The sequence below is a fragment of the Phallusia mammillata genome, chromosome 2, assembly GCF_965637545.1.
Source record: "Phallusia mammillata chromosome 2, kaPhaMamm4.hap1.1, whole genome shotgun sequence".
Taxonomy (NCBI): Eukaryota; Metazoa; Chordata; class Ascidiacea; order Phlebobranchia; family Ascidiidae; genus Phallusia; species Phallusia mammillata.
This window is the reverse complement of record NC_137253.1, coordinates 7,146,702-7,167,450: the sequence shown is the minus strand read 5'-3', so window position 1 is coordinate 7,167,450 and position 20,749 is coordinate 7,146,702. Positions and strand designations below refer to the sequence as shown.

The 20,749-nt window shown below is 34.7% G+C and overlaps 1 protein-coding gene, 1 long non-coding RNA gene and 1 pseudogene across 2 annotated transcripts; 2 read left to right on the top strand and 1 right to left on the bottom strand.

Moving 5' to 3' along the window:
- Positions 1-450: 450 nt before the first annotated feature.
- LOC145212891 (uncharacterized) lies at positions 451-4,461 on the bottom strand (annotated as a pseudogene).
- Positions 4,462-5,152: 691 nt separating this feature from the next.
- Positions 5,153-8,143, top strand: LOC145215305 (uncharacterized). Its single transcript, XR_013857254.1, has 5 exons — positions 5,153-5,727; positions 6,072-6,276; positions 6,630-6,781; positions 6,898-7,146; positions 7,599-8,143. It is a non-coding gene; the product is annotated as an uncharacterized LOC145215305 (long non-coding RNA).
- Positions 8,144-10,971: 2,828 nt separating this feature from the next.
- On the top strand, positions 10,972-12,711 carry LOC145215273 (uncharacterized). The gene has a single exon (XM_080083966.1). The coding sequence runs from the start codon at positions 11,252-11,254 to the stop codon at positions 12,446-12,448; it is 1,197 nt and encodes a 398-aa protein (XP_079940092.1). The 5' UTR covers positions 10,972-11,251; the 3' UTR covers positions 12,449-12,711.
- Positions 12,712-20,749: the final 8,038 nt, after the last annotated feature.

Below are 20,749 nucleotides of genomic sequence, written 5' to 3'. Positions count from 1 at the left end.
TTTGTTGTTTCCCTTCGATTTCTGCAAAAATGATTCGTTAAAGAAAAGTGAGTTTTGATTGTAATTCTTGTTATTTGTTTCGACTACTGTTTTTCTTAAATGTATGTTACAAAATAATATGGTTTGTATTGTGGATAATTTTCTATTTAAAAATGCCGACTTTCAGTCAAATATAACATGGGCCTCTTTTTACCCGAACCAGCGTCACACGTAAACGGCTACCTGTTGCTGTGAACTATCATGTGTATGTTTACATTTCTATTGAAGTTTAATTGTTCGTCACAAATATCACATGAAAACATTTCTTTCATTTGTGTAGCAGTTTAGCTTGCTTGAACGTTGCAAGGACTCTATTTAATTTTCACAAAAACTGTTAAATCATGTCAAGAGCTACATTTTAGTATGTAGTCTATTAAAAAACAATAATACATCAAACATTGTTTTATTGAAAGCATTACACGTCTTCTTGTTGCAACACAAAACATTTATGGTTGTTTTTTATAATGATTTTTCTGGTGTAGTTTTAGTTGTGATTTCCGCTTGAATGATTTTTCACAAACATCACACTTGTAGGGCATTTCATCGCTGTGAATTACCATATGTATTTTGAGATTTCCCTTCAAAGTAAATCGTTTGCCACAAACATCACAAGCAAATGATTTTTCCCCTGTGTGACTTAATTTGTGTTTCTTTACCGCTCCATAAACTTTCAATCGCTTTTTACAAATGTCACATCGATAAGGTTTCTCTCCAGTGTGGGTTCTTATGTGTTTTTTTAAATCGTCTTTGGCACGAAATCGTTTTTCACAGTAATCACATTTAAATGATTTTTCACCTGTGTGAGTCATCACGTGCTTTGTGAGCCCTCCCGATAGAGTGAATGATTTCTCACAATTCTTGCATTTGAATTTTCTTTCCCCAGTGTGAATCCTCAAATGCTTTCCTCTGCTTGCAGTTGAATTAAATCTTTTGTCACAATAATTACACTGGAAAGGTTTTTCACCAGTATGTGTCAACTCGTGCCTTCGCTAAAGCGTTTGTCACATACATCACATTTGTGAGGCCTGATGCCAGTATGCAACAACAAGTGTCTTTGCATATTTGACCAATCTTTGTATCGTTTCTCGCAAATCTCACCCTTGAGAAGTCTTTCATTACTGTGCACCAACATATGCGTATAGTGGTTGCCTCGTTTTTTGAACCTTTTATCACAAATATCGCACAGGTTTTTCATAAGAATGAACCAACATGTGCACTTTCATATCGCATTTCCTTTTAAATCTGTCGTCGCATATTTCACACTGGAAAGGTCTTTCTCCGGAATGTATTACCATGTGCGACTGGCGGCCGCTTTCTTTTGCAAACCTTTTTTCGCAAACGTCACATTTGAACGGCCTCGATCCAGGTATGTCCAAGGACTTCGTTTTCTTTGATACGACCTGGTCGGTAAACGTAATCCCGCTTTCATCATCAGTTTGCATGCAGTCAGTAGATTCCAAAAGTGTCTCTTTGTTAGTTATTGTTGCACAAAACATGATTTAAACTTTTGCAACGTACACACGTCCCTCACATATATTAAACCTAATGGCAAATCTACAAGAAACACCTGTTCTTGCTTAAATCAGTGTAAATTCGAACAAATTTTGTAAAAGTATTTTAAATCTACGGTATTGGTCACAAAAGAATGTGTAAAAAGAATTTGACCTTCACAAACTTTTTAAACAAATATTTTGCTCCAATTTGTTTAGCTGTTTCAAACACAGGGATTTGTTTTATTTGCACAGTTTATCTACTGTTGTGATAAGGAACTGTTTAGTGTCGTTTTTTTTGCAATTTGCTGCGTCGTTTCTCAACTAAATATTTAGATTTATAACTTTTGTTAAAACGTGTTACACTAAAACTGTTATTAGTCCATTTTTACAAACCAAGGACTGCTTAACAGAGCAAAACTGCGCAATGTAGTTTGCTAAACTTCGCACATACATTCGCTAGTCAATACACCACACTTTTGCGACGCATGGGCGTTTCGTACTGTCTGTAAAAACATCATGTTCTGCGCGCAGTGATATTCGCCAGGCTGGATGAGCTACCAGTATGTCAGGAAATCGTCAATCATTACACAATGGTTCGCTTGTTGACCTCACAAGACGCATAAACTTCAACGATAAAGTTCCGCAACGATTGATCTGTCATTCTTTAGAGACAACTTGTCTAATCATTAAAAGCACCAATACATCGGACAGAATAAAACAAAACAAATAGGGTATGACTTTCTTTATCGCAATTAAAACAATATTCTGCCTGTTGTTTCCTGATTAACATGCAGTAAAATTTCAATTTCTTAGGTCTAAACACGCAGTTTAACTAGTTTTTTTTTGCTGTTACGAGAAATCATTGCCTTTTGGGATCGCTTAAGTCAAATTGTGTTTGCTTTCGGCGTTTGAGGAATTCCAGCTGTTTGCGCCCTAACAACGCACAAAAACGTCAAAGGCAGAAGATTAGAATTGTGCAGACAGGGTCATGCCCTTAAAGTAGACTCAAGTCGGATAATGGATTGTGGCAGGAAACTTGGCCGTAGTAAACACGCGTAAACAACAACAAACGGGCAAGAATAATGGGTAAAACGTATACCGGGTAAAATCAATCAATCAAACCTATTGACCACAAGGCAGAAACAGCGGATTAAACAAAAATTATTGACATACGCTGGTTCACTTAATCAACTTTTTTACCAAAAATGATTTACAATGTGAAAGAAGCTAAAACAGTTTGTGCAGTATTAAACTACTTGGAAATAGTCGTTTCAATCCCTAAACAAAGGACTTTAATTAGACATTTGTTCCACGATTTTTAGGCGTAGTACATCTTTTCAATAAGGCGTTTGGGCATACAAGTTTGTTCATGTGCAAACCCTACTTCTGTTTTTTTGGAAACATATATTTGCCAACAAACAAAAGACGAATATGGTTGGCCATTTAATTTGGGATTAAAAATCAGAATATCAATACAATCATTCGCGCGTGCCAAAAAATAAAATGTAAGTGTATTCGTAGATCTAGGGTTGGTCCGACGATTTTAGTCCAAATCTTTAAGTAATATCATATCAGACAAAAATCCGATATGATTGAGAATGTGTGTGACACTAACCAAGTACTTCAAGCAAATTGTAACCGATTTCGGAATGTTTTCGCGTTACACTCGAAAGTAAATCTCCAGCATGATATTTACCCTTAATATACACGACCATTTTTTTGCACTAAAAACAGTAGCCTAAACATTATTACTGTTCAAATTAAAAGTTGACTGTTTTTGTCAATAATTGTGACATTTCAGTTTGGGATCGAAATCTAAAAACTTTGTACAATGAGTCTGATTCGCTCCGTCGGACTTGCAGTCATAACTCAAAAATAAATAACAATGTACAAAACATAGAATATTTTTTACCACCACGTTTTTTAATGTTTCCATTAGAAACTAGAAACTTTCTAAAACAAAACATTTATGATTGTTGTTCCTGATGGTGGTTTTTATTGTGTGGTTTCAGTTGCTTCTTTCGCTTAAATGATTTTTTACAAATATCACACTTGTATGGCATCATATCGCTGTGGATTATCATGTGCATGTTCAGGGTACTTTTAGTGGTAAAACGCCTACCACATATATCACATGCAAACGGTTTTTCACCTGTGTGGATCAGTTGATGTTGCTTTAACGATGCAAGTAAACTAAATCGCTTTTTGCAAATGTCACATCGATAAGGTTTCTCTCCGGTGTGGGTTTTTATGTGATTTTTTAAAGCGCCTTTGGCACGATATGTTTTTTCGCAGTAATCACATCTAAATGATTTTTCACCTGTGTGAGTCTTTAGGTGTTTTGTGAGTGCTCCTGATTCAGTAAATGATTTCTCACACATATCACACCTAAATTTTCTTTCTCCAGTGTGATTCTTCAAATGTCTTTTTCTGCTTGCAGTTGAGTTGAATCTTTTTTCACAATAACTACACTGGTAGAGTTTCTTGTCAGAGTTGTGAGGTCTGATGTCAGTATGGATCAACAAGTGTTTTTGCATGTTCGCATGATCCTTGTATCGTTTCTCGCAAATCTCACACTTGAAAGGTCTTTCATCACTGGGAACCAACAACCCAGCTAACACACAACGTAGTTTCGACGTTCGGGACCAATTTTTTGGAACAAAGTAAATGTTGTGGGAATGTTTGCCAACGAACGTCAACAAATCACGTCTTGCTACAGTTTTTGTTACGTAATACATGACGTTAAAGATTGGTAAAACCTAACGTCAGACAAAAACATTTATACAACCTTTCCAGACGTGGTTTGAAACGTAAAAAAAAACGTTTTTAATTGACGTTACAAGAAAACCTGTCTGCAACTTTATTTGACGTAATTTTGAACGTTTTATTTACGTTTATTCTTAACGTTGTATCACACTGCAATACAACTATGTTAAAACGTCAGTTTTATTAACGTTGTTTAGTAACGTTGCAACAAACTGCAATGCAACTATGTTAAAACGTCATGCATGACGTAGAATTCACGTTTGTCTCTGACGTCAAATTTAACTTGTGTACAACCGTTTTTGATGTCACCTCAAACGTTTTATTAACGTTGTTTAGTAACGTTGCAATAAACTATAATACAACAATTTTAAAACGTCATACGTGACGTAGAATTCACGTTTGTTACTGACGTCAAATTTAACCAGTTTACAACCGTTTTCGACGTCATTTCAAACGTTTTATTAACGTTGTTTAGTAACGTTGCAACAATCTGCAATACGACTATGTTAAAACGTCATGCGTGACGTAGAATTCACGTTTATCTCTGACGTCAAATTTAACCAGTTTACAACCGTTTTCGACGTCATTTCAAACGTTTTATTAACGTTGTTTAGTAATGTTGCAACAAACTGCAATACAACTATGTTAAAACGTCATACGTGACGTAGAATTCACGTTTGTCACTGACTTCAAATTTAACCTGTGTGCAACCGTTTTCGACGTCAGTTGTAACGTTTTATTGCCGTTATATGACAAGTAAACTAATGTTGCAATGTTATTAAATGTCACTTCCAAATTGCAGGTTTCTACAATTGATCCTCGGTGTAATTTTAAACTTTTTACCGCTTTTCTTTTTCGAAAATCTATAAATTATTGCGCCATAGGTCGTAACATAACATTTCAAAATCCGTCATACAGGTTTGATTTTGGGCGCGGTGATCAGTTTAAAAGCGTTTTCAAACCGCTCTTATATGAGCTCTGATGAGAAAACTTAATTAATTTTTTTAATTAATTTTTAGTGCGATAATTACTTGACTGATTGATTTTTCTTTTAAACACATGTGCAAATCGTTAAGACATACATCGCAACATTCAAATTCAAAATATTCGCGCACATTTTGAATTTTGGCGCGCAGGGACGGACTTTGAAATTTCAAAACCCGCTGTTATGGATGTACTTCGTTCAAAAGGTGTAGAGGGCGAAGCGTTGTCCGTGTTTTGGACTTCAGAAATCCATAATGCGTGTTAGTCAGTAAAACTTTGATTTAGTTTCCTTATTTATTCCCACGATTAATGCAGTTCGAGTGTGAGTATAAGTTATTCCAGAAATGTTAGTTTTTGCGCCTAGTTTTACAGGACTGTAGGCCTGAATTGCCTGAAGTTGAACTATTTTGGAGATGTCTGTCTGTTGTTGTATTATTTCAGATAGGTATGTTTTAAATAAGAATGTGAGTATTGTGTTTGCTGGGCACCAGTTGAATGTTGAACTTTAGTTTACAGTAATATGTTGCAGTGTTATTCATTTTTCAAGTAAATAAATTAATTTTTTTACCTGCTATTTCAATGGTTTGGATATGTTTACTTAGAAAGTCACCATTGTGCTATTTGTGAAAAAGTAAACTAAGCTGTTCTAGAAAGCAGGCTATATAATGTATACATTATGTTAAAATTATAGATTGTATTTAACATACACTTATACTTAATTAGGTCATGTACCATCATAATTAATAAATCATTTTTTATCTACAATTGCAGTGTTAATATTCATTACAGAGTACATTCTAAACCTGTGTGAATTTGTCATAAAACTACTTTGTGCTGAAGACACACATTCTTGTCATTTTGGTCATCGAAAAGAAAAAATCAAAGTAATTGAAGACCACAAAAGGGTTGCTTAACATTAGTACATAAACAACCCATGTGTGAAAAGTATCTTTACGGCCCTGCAACACCTACAGATGGATCAGTTCAGTTTTATGTAAGTTTTAAGTAGCTAATAGTTGTATATGTGTTTAGCCTAAATGATACAGAATGCAATGTATGTTGTAATATGCAAAAAAATACCCTACATGCTGTTCTTGTCTTTTTGCATGAGAATAAATATGTTAGAAATGATCATTATCTAATGCTGGTCATGTATATCAAGGATTTTGCTGCTGTTTGCAAATTCATTCTGTCATATAGTAAAAAAAAAGTGTAGCGCAATGAATGAGTAGTTGCAGACAGTTTTTTTAATTTGCTATTTTAGTTGTTTGAATTGAGGCACTTTTGCTTTCCAAAAATAGAAATATTTTTTTATATTTACCAGTTACTTGTGTTTTTGTTTTTTAGCCAACAAGTTACACATTTTGGAGTGATGTTGAAGAAAAAAGGAAACTTGTGACAATGCAAAATCTGACTAAAGTCCTCAATCTAGTGGCAACTAAGAACTAGAGGCTTATGACTGCAAGCAAACTGAAGACGAAATCTTTTAATAAATCCTAGTAAGTTTTAAACTAATTTATGTGTAGTTCTTTTGTGCAAATCTCACTCTAAAGCCAAAATCTGTGTTACATTGCTGCACGAACATTACAATTACAACAGGGCTTGTGATTTTTAGGTATACTCTTGGCAAACCTGGAAGGTCCGTTTCCTTGCGATATTCTCTGGAAAATGACTAAAATTATCGGAACAAACAAAGGTCAGCAAAAGGTATAGTTCTACTTGCAGAAGTTTGTGTAACAAAACCTTATTGAGTTTGTACACAGTATTTACATTTGACTTTTTCGGTATTTTAGTCTGGTGTTCAAAGCAAAACACTGGATTCCTGAAGCACCAGAAGAGAAAAACCTAAACTAGTCTGAATAAAGTAAGTTTATTAACAGTACAAATTTAATTTTATTCTGGCCCTAAGACTGACCAAGCTCTGGCCCTATTTGCTTGATTTAGTATGCTGGAGTGTTGAAATATGAAGCAGTGTACAGTGTCGAATGTTGGTTGTTTGTCCTTAAACGGTCTTTTGGCAGAAAATGTTTAAAACAATTAGATAACACCTGCTACCCAAACCTTTAATAGATAAGATTTTGTTTTTGTTTGTTTACCTTAGAACAATTGACACACCATCACCAAAATGGGTCACATGATTGTCTAGATGCCTGAATACCACATTTACCAATCAAATATTAATACCTTTGCATAGAAATTGTTATAAATGTGAAAGTTGTATCTGCAACCTCATGTTGTTCTTTACTCACAAAATTGACATATGCTGCAATAAATTATACCTGAAGGACTAATCTCATCGACAAATTTGATTTGCAGAGTGGAAGCGCGGAAATCTTTGTCAACATCCTTGACTTCAGATGTGAGAAGTAAAGATTGGTTTTTAAAGGCAGAGATTGCCATGGACTTTGATTTAGAATTTTTCTATATTTTACTGGCACTATTTGAAATGTTTATTTGTTTCTGCTATAATTGTGTTGTATTATGAACAAGCCATGTCAAACAGATATTATAAGGCAATGTTTTAGCACAATGCAATGAAAACCTTAATAGTATTTACAAACTCTTTAGGAGTCATACATATTTGTCTATTGTTCGGTGAATGCCATACTTTTTCGCCGTTTTTTGCTGTTTTCTGCTAACCCTTTTTGATTCTGTACTACTGTGATTTGTCACCATCAATATTATATTCCTACTTTAATTCCTTGGCATGTTTATTTGTTAGCGTTAGATAGAAAGCTGCAAACGTTTTAAACATTGTAATTAAAAGTGCAAACATGTCAACACGTAATTAGGATCGGCGTTGTTAGGTGTCATACTCATGTTTATTTGTGCGTATTATTGACATAAATTACCACGTCATATATACATCGTATGGAGTAGACACTCTTACGTAAAAATGACGTTATGAGTTACGTCATACAAATGTAATTTTGAACGTTCGTTATTACGTTTGGTTTAGGGCATATTTGACGTAATTCAACAACGTCATGGAGACGCGTTTTAATGAGGTCGTATTGACGTTTAACTAAACGTGCAACAAACGTCATGACAAAACGTTGTTTACAACGTCCTATCTACGTTCTCTGGAGTCGACACTTTTACGTAAAACTAACGTCACGATTTACGTTTTAAAGACGTCACGAATGTACGTTATCTGCAACGTCCTATCTACGTCTTCTGGAGTCGACACTTTTACGTAAAACTAACGTCACGATTTACGTTTTAAAGACGTCACGAATGTACGTTATCTGCAACGTCCTATCTACGTCTTCTGGAGTCGACACTTTTACGTAAAAATAACGTTGCAAATTTACGTTTTAGAAACGTAATTTACAACGTTCGTAGTTACGTTAACTGAACGTAGGGTTTACGTTGTGCAAAACGTAGTTTCCAACGTCCTATCTACGTATTCTGGAGTCGACACTTTTACGTAAAAGTGACGTTTTGTCGCAACGTCCTATCGACCAAACTTGACCAAAAATCTACGTCGAGCCGACGTCAAATTGTTAGCTGGGAAGTGCCTTTTTTGGCTGGCTCGTATTTTAAACCGTTTGTTGCAAATATCGCATTTAAAAGGTTTTTCATCAGAATGAACCAACATATGCCTTTTCATGTCGTTTTTCCTTCCGAATTTGTTGTCGCATATTTCGCACTGAAAAGGTTTTTCTTTGGAATGAGTCACCATGTGCGATTTGTGGTGGTCTCCTTTAAAAAAAATCTTTTCACAAACATCACATTTGAATTGCTTTGATGTTTTCTTTGATACGACCTGGTCGGTAAAGGTAATCCCGCTCTTAACAGTAGTTTGCATGCAGCTACCAGTTTCCATGAGTTCCTTGATTAGTTGTTGCTGCACAAAACATAATTTGGTTTTAATGAACATGCCTTAGTAAAACGTTTTCTGCATTCTGCTCAAATTCAAAGATATAGCACCTGTGTTTCAACAAACCCCCTCCGTGCTCTAAGCAGTGCAAATTGGTTTGAAGTATTTCAAATCTTGGAATAAAACTATTTAATCACAAAATAATGTGTAAATATATTTTGGTAGCCTATTTCGCTTCCATAAACGTACTTCTCAGAGTTTTTTTTTCAATCTTCATGTTCTTGCGTTAACGAACCATTTAGTGTTATTGCAATTAGGTACGTCCTTGCATATTTGTTTTCAAATTAGCAAAATTATTTTGCCAGACACAAATCAGTTTAATTAAGTGATGAAAACAAAATCATGCCGGACGAAGTAAAACTGCCCAATTTGGTTTCTTTGCTATTAAATTTCTCACAAACATTTGCTAGTCACAACCCACTATGCAACACATTGTATTCTGCACTGCCCTTTTTCATGATTTGTGCGCGGTAATATTCGTCAGGCTAGGAATCTACCATTTTAGGAAATCGTCATCCAAACACGCAAAATGACCTTTAGCCTCACAGCCTGTCTAGGAGAAAAGCAAAAACTTCACTAAGATCACAACGCAAACTCGTATGGTAGCCAACAGTTTTAACTGGTGACTGAATCTTCAAACGCCTTAGGCGATCTTGCAGAATTCTACACCAGCTAATAACGTTTGAAATTACAGGTTGTGAAACTGAAAGCCTTTTGGGCGTTTCCAATTTTCTTAACCAGTTTGGCCAATACAATCGAGTTCGTTCCAGATAAAATAACAAACAAAAGATCAAGAAGAATTGGATCTAGATTGAGTTGAGTTAATTTTTTTCGCCGGTAGAGGCAAATCGTAGCAGCACAATTAAGCTTAAATATTTACTAACTCGGAAGTATCTGCGCAATGTTGAGGGGTTATAAAGCGCCACAAAGTTGAGGTCACAATTGGTGGAAAGATTGTAAACTCGCCGCAGCTACACCGTTCTCACATTAGAGGGTGTGGTTGGCGTGTTAAAACTATTACCAATATCTCAGCGAAACGCCGACGTTCTAAAATTTGGAACAATCTAATCTTGTGAAAACATTTTATTCAATACTTTATTACAGTTGTTTGATGACAGGATATCTTAATTGATACTCAATCATGTCCACAGGTCATATAATTTAAATATTGCAAATTAGCTTGAGTCCAATTAACATATTTATACTAATCGTTTATACAAGGTTTATTGAACAATACGGTTTACATCAGCGGTTCCTAAACTGGGCTCCACGGTCCTGTAGGGGTCCATGAGGCAATTTTAGGGTAATATTATTTGGCGTCAGTTTGTGCCACTGAATAAGTTTAAATCAAAATAGAACTGAGAATCGATTGACTTCATTGCTAAACAATAGCCTTGACAACTAATAAAAATGCAATTGTACAATCGTAATGTTTTTTGTTTTGTCTGTTATGTCAGATTCTGCCTTTGATCATTGATATGCTCAATTCTGCAAAACTAGCTAAAATCCTGCAATCAACTTTCGTTTTTCTAAAATACACATTCAGGCTTAAGGAACACGAGCCCTCGAAATAATGGCAAAGGGACCGTTTTGAAAAAAATAATGAAAAAGTTTCAAGAATAATTTACTCTCGAACCCAATCTGTTTAATTCGCACCAGAGTGATAAATTATCTGCTTGATTCGAGTGATTAAAACGATAAGATTGCAAAAGCTACAAGTTTTTTTTTCTCTGAATCTTACCCCTATAACATGGTATTGCCTTCTTTTACCACTGCAATGCATTATGTATTTAAGTCCTGGATTTTTTTCATTTTTTGCAGCGATTCAAGCAAGAGCACAGATGTCGTTTTAGGCCCTTCAGGTCAGTAACGATCAGTGTTTAGTTGAATTAAGACATAGTACGTGGTTTTATGAAATGGAAACTGGGTAGCCATCCTAGATTTTGAGTTGTAGCAGACGGAAACACAACATTAATCCGCAAGAATCAGATTGTTAGCTTGTCAGTGAATAGTATAAGTTTAGAAAGCAATACAAAATAAGTAATATTGCGTTTTTTACCGTGTAACTCTATACAATACTAAAGAAATGAACAAATTGTTTCTTGGTACACAGTATATCTGCAGCAGAAAGTTTTTGTTGTGTAACATTAGCAAATACATGATGCACCAAGACACGCTGGAAAGTTATTTTAAAGTACCAAGACAAGTTGAAACGTGCAAGTTTGGTAAACAAACGTTTGGACAAAGTAACTCTCTTGAAGATAAAATGAACAAACATACGAAAGTCGACTGTTTCGAGGATTATGATCACGGCTGTACAGATAGTGAGACGAGGAAAGAAACTCCAGCTGATAATGAAGAGAAACGTTTCAAATGTAATATTTGTGAAAAATCATTTGCTCAAGAAAGTGGTCGAAAATCGCACATGGTGATACATTCTGGAGAAAGGCCTTTTCAGTGCGAAATATGCGAAGACAGGTTCAGAAGGAAAAGCGACATGAAAGTACACATGTTGGTCCACTCACATGAAAAACCTTATCAATGCAATATCTGTGATAAAAGATTTAATCAACGAGGAAATCGCAACAGACATTTGTTGATGCACAGTGACCACACACTGTTCAAATGTGACATTTGCGATAAGGGGTTCAAAGAAAAGGGCAACCTTCAAAGACACTTGTTGATTCACGCTGGCATCAAACGGTTCACTTGCAAAGTGTGTGACAAACGATTCGGGGAAAAAAGAGATTTGAAAAGGCACGAGTTGACACATACTGATGAGAAACCATACCAGTGTAATTATTGTGACAAAAGATTTAATTCAACTGCAAGCAGAGAAAAACATTTGCGGATTCATACTGGAGAAAGAAGATTCAAATGCAAAATTTGTGAGAAATCATTTACTCAATCTGGAGGCCTCACAAAACACATGATGACTCACACAGGAGAAAAATCATTTAAATGTGATTACTGTGAAAAACCATTTCGTTACAAAGGCGATTTGAAAAAACATATAAGAACCCACACTGGAGAGAAACTATATCGATGTGACATTTGTGAAAAGCAGTTTAGTTTACTTGGATCTTTCAAGCAACATAAACTAATTCACACAGGGGAAAAACCATATGCATGTGATTTTTGCGACAAACGATTTAATTCCAATTCAAACCTTGCCATGCATTACGTTGTTCACAGGGACGAGATGCCATTTAAGTGCGAGATTTGTGAAAAACCATTTAAACGAAAGCATGAAGTAAAACAACACAAGCAAAGAAGTCACTAGGACAAATACACAGACATTTAGATAAATGTTTTTAAAACATAAACATTCAACACTGAACACAATCAAGAATCATTCTAGACGAAAAAAAACAGGATTTTAACATTCGCATGAGTTTGTTTTTGTATTAATGTTTTTAAATGCTGTGTCTGTATTGACAAATTTTTGACGACTGTGCGTTCCGAACACTCTTTTAGCGTTTTGAAGTTACCCATACTGGTACTGAAATGTATCTCCGAAACAAAATACATATCTCGTAGCCTTTCTTTGTGACTATTATTTTTGATTGTTTGTCAAACTTTTATAAAGTATTTAAAGGAAAAACATATTCAAATATTCACTAAATTCATCGTTTAATTAGTTTCTGATAAAACTATAGCTGATTCGCATATGCTCATTGTTGCATAGAAAGGAAATATGCCATACACTATAACCTATTTTGAAACGTTAATATATTCCCGATATATAACTTATCATGGGTCACATATTAGCCACTGCATTTTATAACCTTAGTTGTTTCTGCAGGCAGAAAATGGGTCCATACACATACAAAGTTGAAAATCAAGCAGGGCTTAAATAATCATGCTATTACAAATCTGCTTCAGTTCAGACATTGTTGGAAGTCTGTCCTATTTAAAGTTCTATTTCAAAGAAAAAAGGGGTAAATAGTGGCAAAATAGAGTAAAACAAAACAATCAACACCTATAAACAGAAAATTCCACAATCTGTCCACAGTTGACCTAATTTAAATATTGTTAAAAAATTCAACCATTTTAGAGGACTAGTTGGGTAAATGTTTGGGCTACATAGTTGAACACAACAACCAACTCCTATAAAAGCCAAATTCTACAAGCTACCAAAATTTTATTCAATTTCAACACTGTTTCAAAAACGTGTATATTTAATGGGGCTAGTGAGGTAAATACTGGGATTATCAACGCAAACAAAGTAGGATACACATCTACACCACTATATTTACCATCTGTGTAAGTTTCATCAAAATCCAAAACTTTGGGGAAAAAACAAATCAACCAAAATCATATTCAAGAGTTCTTAATGTTCTGCAGTCCACATTTCAAGAAATGCTTTGACAAATGGCGATAAAATGCCACAAAACTGTCAACAAAACCACCAAGATTTTAAAAACACACTAGTAGTGCAAGCCCACTTCAAACTTTGAACCAACATCAAATCATGAACGTTGCCATCCTGCAGTGTTGTTTTGATTAAATTGTTGATACATTTGTGGATGAAACACATTTAACACGATATGTTTCTTCGTCACATTTACCAAATGATTGTAAACACATTAAAGTGAAAAAAATATGTATGGCAACACATGACAAAACGACATAAAGGAAAATCAACTTGAATGTTATTTTCAGCAATAAAACTTCGTTGTCCAACAATATTTCAATTTTAACTTTTTTAGATTTAGGCTATGGGTTTCCTAGAACAATCCAGTTATAGGAATGTAACTACATGCTGTTTTTTTTTATTGCTATGTTGCAACTTTGTTTTTCCATTTGAATGGTTTAGCAAAAAAAGTTGGGCCTGGTCATATTTGTGACAAGTAATCATACCAATTGTATTTCATCTGCTAGAAATGTTATTTTTATAACAAAGCATTGCATCTAGTATAGTGGAATTATTAACTGGGGTCTGCGGATCCCTGGAGGTACTCCATAGATTTAAAAATGGCCCAGAAAGACAAAAAGTTCAGAATCACTGATCTGGTACCTGTGATGTTGCACATCCAAAGGATATTAATAACGTTTGTTTCCTTATTTATTATACTGCACAGCTTTGGCATGTTATTTTCAAATTAAATGAATAATGATAATTTACCTTTGTTTGTTTTCTGTCACATACACAATTAAGCTGAAACAAATCCTAGGCAGTTTACATTTCCATGACATGACTATTCTCAAAGACAGCGATACATAAATAAACAATTCCAGGTTTTCCAACATGCTACCACCAGATGAACAGCAAAATACAGAATGTTGATCATTTCTGAAAAAAAGTGAATTCAACTTTATGTAAAAGGCAACCAATACAAAAATGGTGGAAAAGCCTGAATGATTTTTAAAATATTCCCTCAAGTTTAACTCCGAAGCTCTGTGTTACCATTGGTGTTACGAATCAGTTGATATGTGACTATTTGTTGTTTTCATGGTTGTACATAAACTTATGTTGCTGTGTGTTTCAAACTAACTTCTGTTACTTTCTAAGACAAGCAATGATTAGAACACTGGTTTTCACTTTGCAGTTTTATGCAAGGTTGCTAAATCAATCCAACAAAAGTATGTAAAACTTAGTCTTCTTTATGTCATATTCTGTTACTACTTTGCTTAAAGAACAAAACTAAGTCATAAGTACCTCTAATTGGACTGTGTTTGGCCCACTGGCGCCCACTTATGGGGAGGCGCCGCCTCCCCGGGTATCTGCGTCGCTGACTACGTCATAAATAAGTTTTGCGTTAATTCATGCACACACAGTTTTGTCGTAACTCTGTACTACTTCACAGTCAACAACTGCCTAGTTTGAACAGACAAACCTTTCTGAAAAATCAAACAACGCATATTGTTACGTCACAAACGTATACTTGAAGCGTTATATGCAGGGTTGCCATACCGTCCTTATTTCTAAGATTTGTCCTTATTTTGAAGGGCAATGTCTTAGCAAAGTTTTTGTCCTTATTTCTAAGAACTGTCCTTGTTTTTGACTTGAGTCCTTATTTTGTCTTATTTTTAACAATTACAAGTCAAATCCCTGCTAAAAGTAAACTAAACCTAGGCTCTCGTGAGATGCACTACGTGTTTTCTACGAACAAGGAGTTGGAACAGATTGTTCCTGGCAAAAGGAAATATGACATGTGATTTGTCGATGCTCGTATAAATGCAAAGATTTGTTCAAAAACGGTTGTTTCGTTTGACATGAAAGTCCAATTGTTCGTGTGTCCTTATTTTGAGTTCCATGTCGATGGCAACCCTGGTTATATGCAATGAGCCATTGGATAAAAACATGCAAGAAGTGTTTGCTAAAACTCGGTCAGCAACATCGACATCGTTTACAAAGGGTTAGCCAATTTTTTTAGGGTGAGCCGCATAACATGAAAATGACATTAGACGGCCACATCGCTTACAAGCACAAACGCAGCGCCGTCCCGCAATTGTGGTCTACTAAGCGCTTTTGTGGGACCAGCAGGAGCTACAATATTATTAAGAGATAGCGCTACTGCCGAACAATAAAGTTATGTGGTATAAATTGCTAACTTCTCATTTATGTCATCACAATTAATAAAGGAAGGCACCTGTATACGCACAGTAACGAAAGCATTGATACTTTATGTCTTGTCTGTGATGTAACAAACTGTTTTTGGATCATTTTTATACGTCCTGTGAAGTGTAAAACTAGGTAAACTTAAGACCACATGTTGTTGTGGGAACAATTTCGTGGCAAATCAACTTTCAACGGTTAACTCGTTGTTTTCCAAGATATATATTTATAGTACAGAAACACTGCAAAGGGTGTAACTTGCGACGTTAGGTGACGTCCGGGCTGAAAATACTCGTCTTTACCGGGTTATAAAATTCTGCCTCCCCGCCGATTTTAGCAAGTGGGCGCCTATGGTTTGGCCCAAGCAAAAACTTCAGCTATTCTTATTGATTATAATCTCTAAAGTAATTAAGGATTATACTTAGGTGTTTTCCATAATGACAAAGAATGATTCAGCCTAGAAAAACTTTGCCAAAACTATTACAATTTGTTTGTATTTGTGGAGGACAGTAAAATATAACCAAATCAAGTTTACACTCATTAATTTAATGATACCAATTATTCAAAATTGACAATGTTTCATAAAATCAAAACCCATCTAGAGTAGGGGAGAGTGGGGTGGGTTGTTACAAAATTTGTTCTGCTGCAATTTTGGGGTTAAATTATTATTCAGATCATCCTGATTTTTTGCATGAAGTTTGATATGCCCCTAAGTCTAGTAAACATGTTACCAACAAAATAAATTGGTACTTGTAAAAAAAATTATTTCATGTTTTCTGGTTGATGCTCTGTTGTAACAACTCACCCCATGGTGGGGGTAAGTTGTTACAAAACTTTAGGAAGGCTTTCACATCCACAAATGTGACAATTTCTATTTCTTTTATTGTCTGTTTTGTAACATAAATATAATAGAACCACTTTTACTCATCTTAACTATTTATTTTGAGTTATAATCAATTTATATAATTTTGTTCATCACGATTCAGAAATTCCAATCCAAATTTGCTAAATTGGTGACATCTTTGTTTCTGAAGTGAACAAACTGAAGTTTAGAGTCCAAAAGTAAACTTTTCGGAATGGTAGCAATATCAAGTATCTTGATTTGCACCAACATTTAAGTTTATTTCATAAAATAAAAGTCACATCACAAGCTTGCATGTACAATGTGAGTATTGCAATATCAAGTATCATTGTATGTCACAAATCATGTTGATTATTAAAATAACAAAACAGATCAAAAGGTTTATAGAATGAACACAATACAGTTTACAATCAAATTCACTTTTAAAGTACTTTATGTCAATGAATTCACAAACTTGACTTTTGACATAACTTTAACCATAGTCCTTACAGTTTCTTGTCCTCGATATAGTAGTAAGTTCTCAAACTTGGTCCAAAACCTGGATTTTACACACACAATTAACTTTTTAGAAAATAAAATGCTTGCAATAACAACATATTGTCACCAAACAACATTTTAAGTACATTATTTATTAACAAAAGTGAAGTATTACCTTTTTTAGGCCCATATGATAGTCATTGTTTCAGATGTGGTACACCTTGTAACAACTCACCCCACCAGCATGGTGCAACATAAACCAATCTGGACTTAAAAATAGCTAAAGTTTGCAACTTTATTCTTTTACAAGGTACTAACATACCACTATCACTTGACAAAAAAACTTCCATCATAGAATTTATTAAATTGTGTGCTTTAGGAGAGTCGATTTAGCTTAAGTCCAAAAATTTACTTTAGACACCTCAAAATAGCAAAATTCAAGAAGTCAGCGAATACCCGCACAAATTTAACCAAATTTTGTCACGCTGACCGTCCCGGATGTACCAACCGACATGCGTAATTCCAGCGGTTTTATAAAAACATAACCGAAGTTATTCGCGTTGTAACAACTCGCCCCTGTAACAACTTACCCCACTCTCCCCTACAAATAAAATAATTTTGTGTTAGTTACCTAGTACTTGAAGTAGTACAGTTCTTGAGCTCAAGCATAAATTAAAAGCATAATTATTTATTTTTGAAATATTTACACTAGTAGCGCAGTTTGGCCAATCAGGGGACCCTTTATATGGACTCACGGCATAAGATATACACATCACAATAGTCTCCACTCTCCATGAGAACAAACATTATCATTAGAGATGAGTTTTACCTAGTTGTATAGGCCTAATTAATAGAGGTACTACAAAAAGGTACTCCGAGCTACTACAAAAAAGTTAAGTGTAAATCAGAACAAACTATAAAATCTACAGGAAGTGCAGTCAATTTAACCACCTAAAAAGGCTGTATGATTTTTAAGTTCAAATTATGACTGATGTAATTCTTAACACGGTATACACTAAAACAAACGGGTCTGGTGTACTTTCTTGACCAAACGGAATAACTTCCGAACCCTATGACGTAACCTAACAATATTGATATATAATGAACTACGTCATAACCCGGATACGTCACACACATAATAACGTCACTATGACGTCATCATAGAATTTTACACGAAAAAGCAAACAACAAATGTTTTCGGTATGTTTGGGACAATTTTTTTTCACGAAATGCACAGTACTCGGTATTCAAATTATTATCACAATTACAATCAAGTTGTCTTTAGAAACTTGCTTTGACTTGGTAACATGACCGAATTGACTGAAAATCAGCAGTGCTAGTACTCAATAATAATAATAATAAATTCCACAATCACAGTCGAAATAGATTCAGACACTCTCTTAACTTGAATAAGTTGATTTAGTATCATTTTAGCACCTAAAATAGATTGAAAGTGAAACTTATTGCACACTATATTACTAAAACTCATGCTAACAATACAACAACATTTTAGGTGCTTAGAATCTGTCAGAATTTGAATTTGGTTACGCTTCACCAAAAACTTTACGCTCTGCTGATTTTAAAAAAGCAATTAATTTGATAGAAAAGTTCACTATTTTCTTGAATATGATCTCTAATAAGCAGTGGTGGCTCGTGCCTAAAATTTGTGGGGGTGCTGCTCCAAATTTTAGCCTTTATTGAACAAATATTAGTTGGCAATATACAGAAAAGCCACATTTCTAGTTTTCTAGCCATTGTTTTGTGTACAAAAACAAGTAATACAAATCTTAATCGGCAACTCCATTGTGACGTAATGTTTGTTACGCAATAATGTACACGAGTGTAAACCGTAGACGGTATCATTGGGGAATTTTGCTTACTTGCATAGCGACAGACCAAACTTAATAACATGCAGGAAAAAAGTGGCACAAAAACACACGTGGCACAGACTCGAAACGAAGCGGTTGTAAATACGGTAAAACACAACAACAGTACATAGAAAAAAATATTAATAAATGAGTCGAAAAAGATCGAAGTATTTCAGTTGGACAACATTAAAGTAAAACTGGTTATAACAATGACTACTAACTAACACACTTGCTATTCAGTCATTAATATGGTCATGTATCATTTAGGTAACTTATAGCCACAGTCAGCATTTTCAACATATTCTATGACACTTCACAGATTATAATTGCCACAAAAAAACTAGCCATAAAGCTTTTAATTTGTATCATAACTGATAAATTTAACGACCACATTACATTTGTGTCAGGACTTGTTTATTTTATTCAACATCTTTACTTAACTTTTGTGTACAACTATTAATTGTTTTTAAGGCTCTTAACTGCTATACTTGCTGCTTTGTTTGGTGGCAAGTAGCTTATAATTCCTTTTTTTTTGAAGTGCAAAACTCTCCAAGCTTTGAAAATTACAACACTCTCACTTAAATTTGAAACATATTATTGAACCTTGTGCTTTTATTTTACAACTTAAATGAATCATAAAGTTATAATTTGAGCAAAACAATGGATAGCTTCTTTCTTGATTTCCAAATGACAACTAAGAAACTGTTTTTTTTTTTCTTCTATTTAGAGCTATCACTGCAAGTGCAAGTCTTTTTGGAAATAATGGTGTTCCTTAGAAAAGTTTGCATCCTTTTCAGTGTTGACAAGAACCGTTTTGCTTTTGAGAGACTCATGGAAATTGCTGGCTAACTGGCTTTTCTTTTTAAAATTTCAGTAACTTTTCTAACAACAAGATATGCTTGGTGGTAACTACTATCTCCCCTGTAGAATGTTCATTCTTGAGAAACATTTCCTGTGAAGCAAATTAGCAGCTACTGTTTAGACAAACAGTACATGTCCATTATATCAATACACAAGATTGCACTTGGTTGCAAATACTGTCCACATGGTGGGATAAGAAACCAAAACTTGAAATTGTCATCACTAAGATATTTCAAAATTTCTGTTGCTTGTGCAATTGTTTGTTCTGCATTTAATATTGCCTAAATTTCAGTAAGGCATTTAACTTCACAGACAAAAAGCTATTTTTTCTTTGTTAACATTCAAAACTAAAACTGAGTAGTTCTTGTGGTGCTTATTCCTGCATGACATATTAGGAATAGCTGATGTTTTATCCCAGTTTTCTTAACTTTTTATTCAGGTTTTTATTATAAAGGTTAATTGTGACTTTTCAAACGGTTAGATGACCTTTTTGGTTTTGTAGCACAGTCAACCCGGAACAGACAACACTGAACTACAGGCCGGTTCACACGCTGCGTGATTGGTGGAGCTGCGCGAGCCGCAGCACCCTGTCGCGGCGCCCGGCATGTAGCTTTCCCAAGTGCGCATGCGCACAAGTGCAAATCGTCATGATACGTCACGATTAGTCATGAAACTGGAGCTGCAGTTCCACCATAGATAACATAATAATGCCATAATTTTTTTTTAAATGAAAGAAATGCCGATCAAGGCGGAAATTTTACTGATAAAAATTATACTTTAGAATAAAAAAATAAGTATCATGAAATTTATCTGTAATGTTGTGGCGGGAATATTAAGTAAAAATATCTAGGGGGTGCTGCAGCTCCGCAGCACCCTAGCACGAGCCGCCCCTGCTAATAAGTGACAAACGTAACATGCAAATTTAGCAAGTAAATGTGCTGTCGACACAATTTT

What these genes read in the sequence shown, in the direction of transcription:
- LOC145215273 (XM_080083966.1), top strand. Translation starts at nt 11,252, where the DNA reads ATGAACAAATTGTTTCTTGGTACACAGTATATCTGCAGCAGAAAGTTT.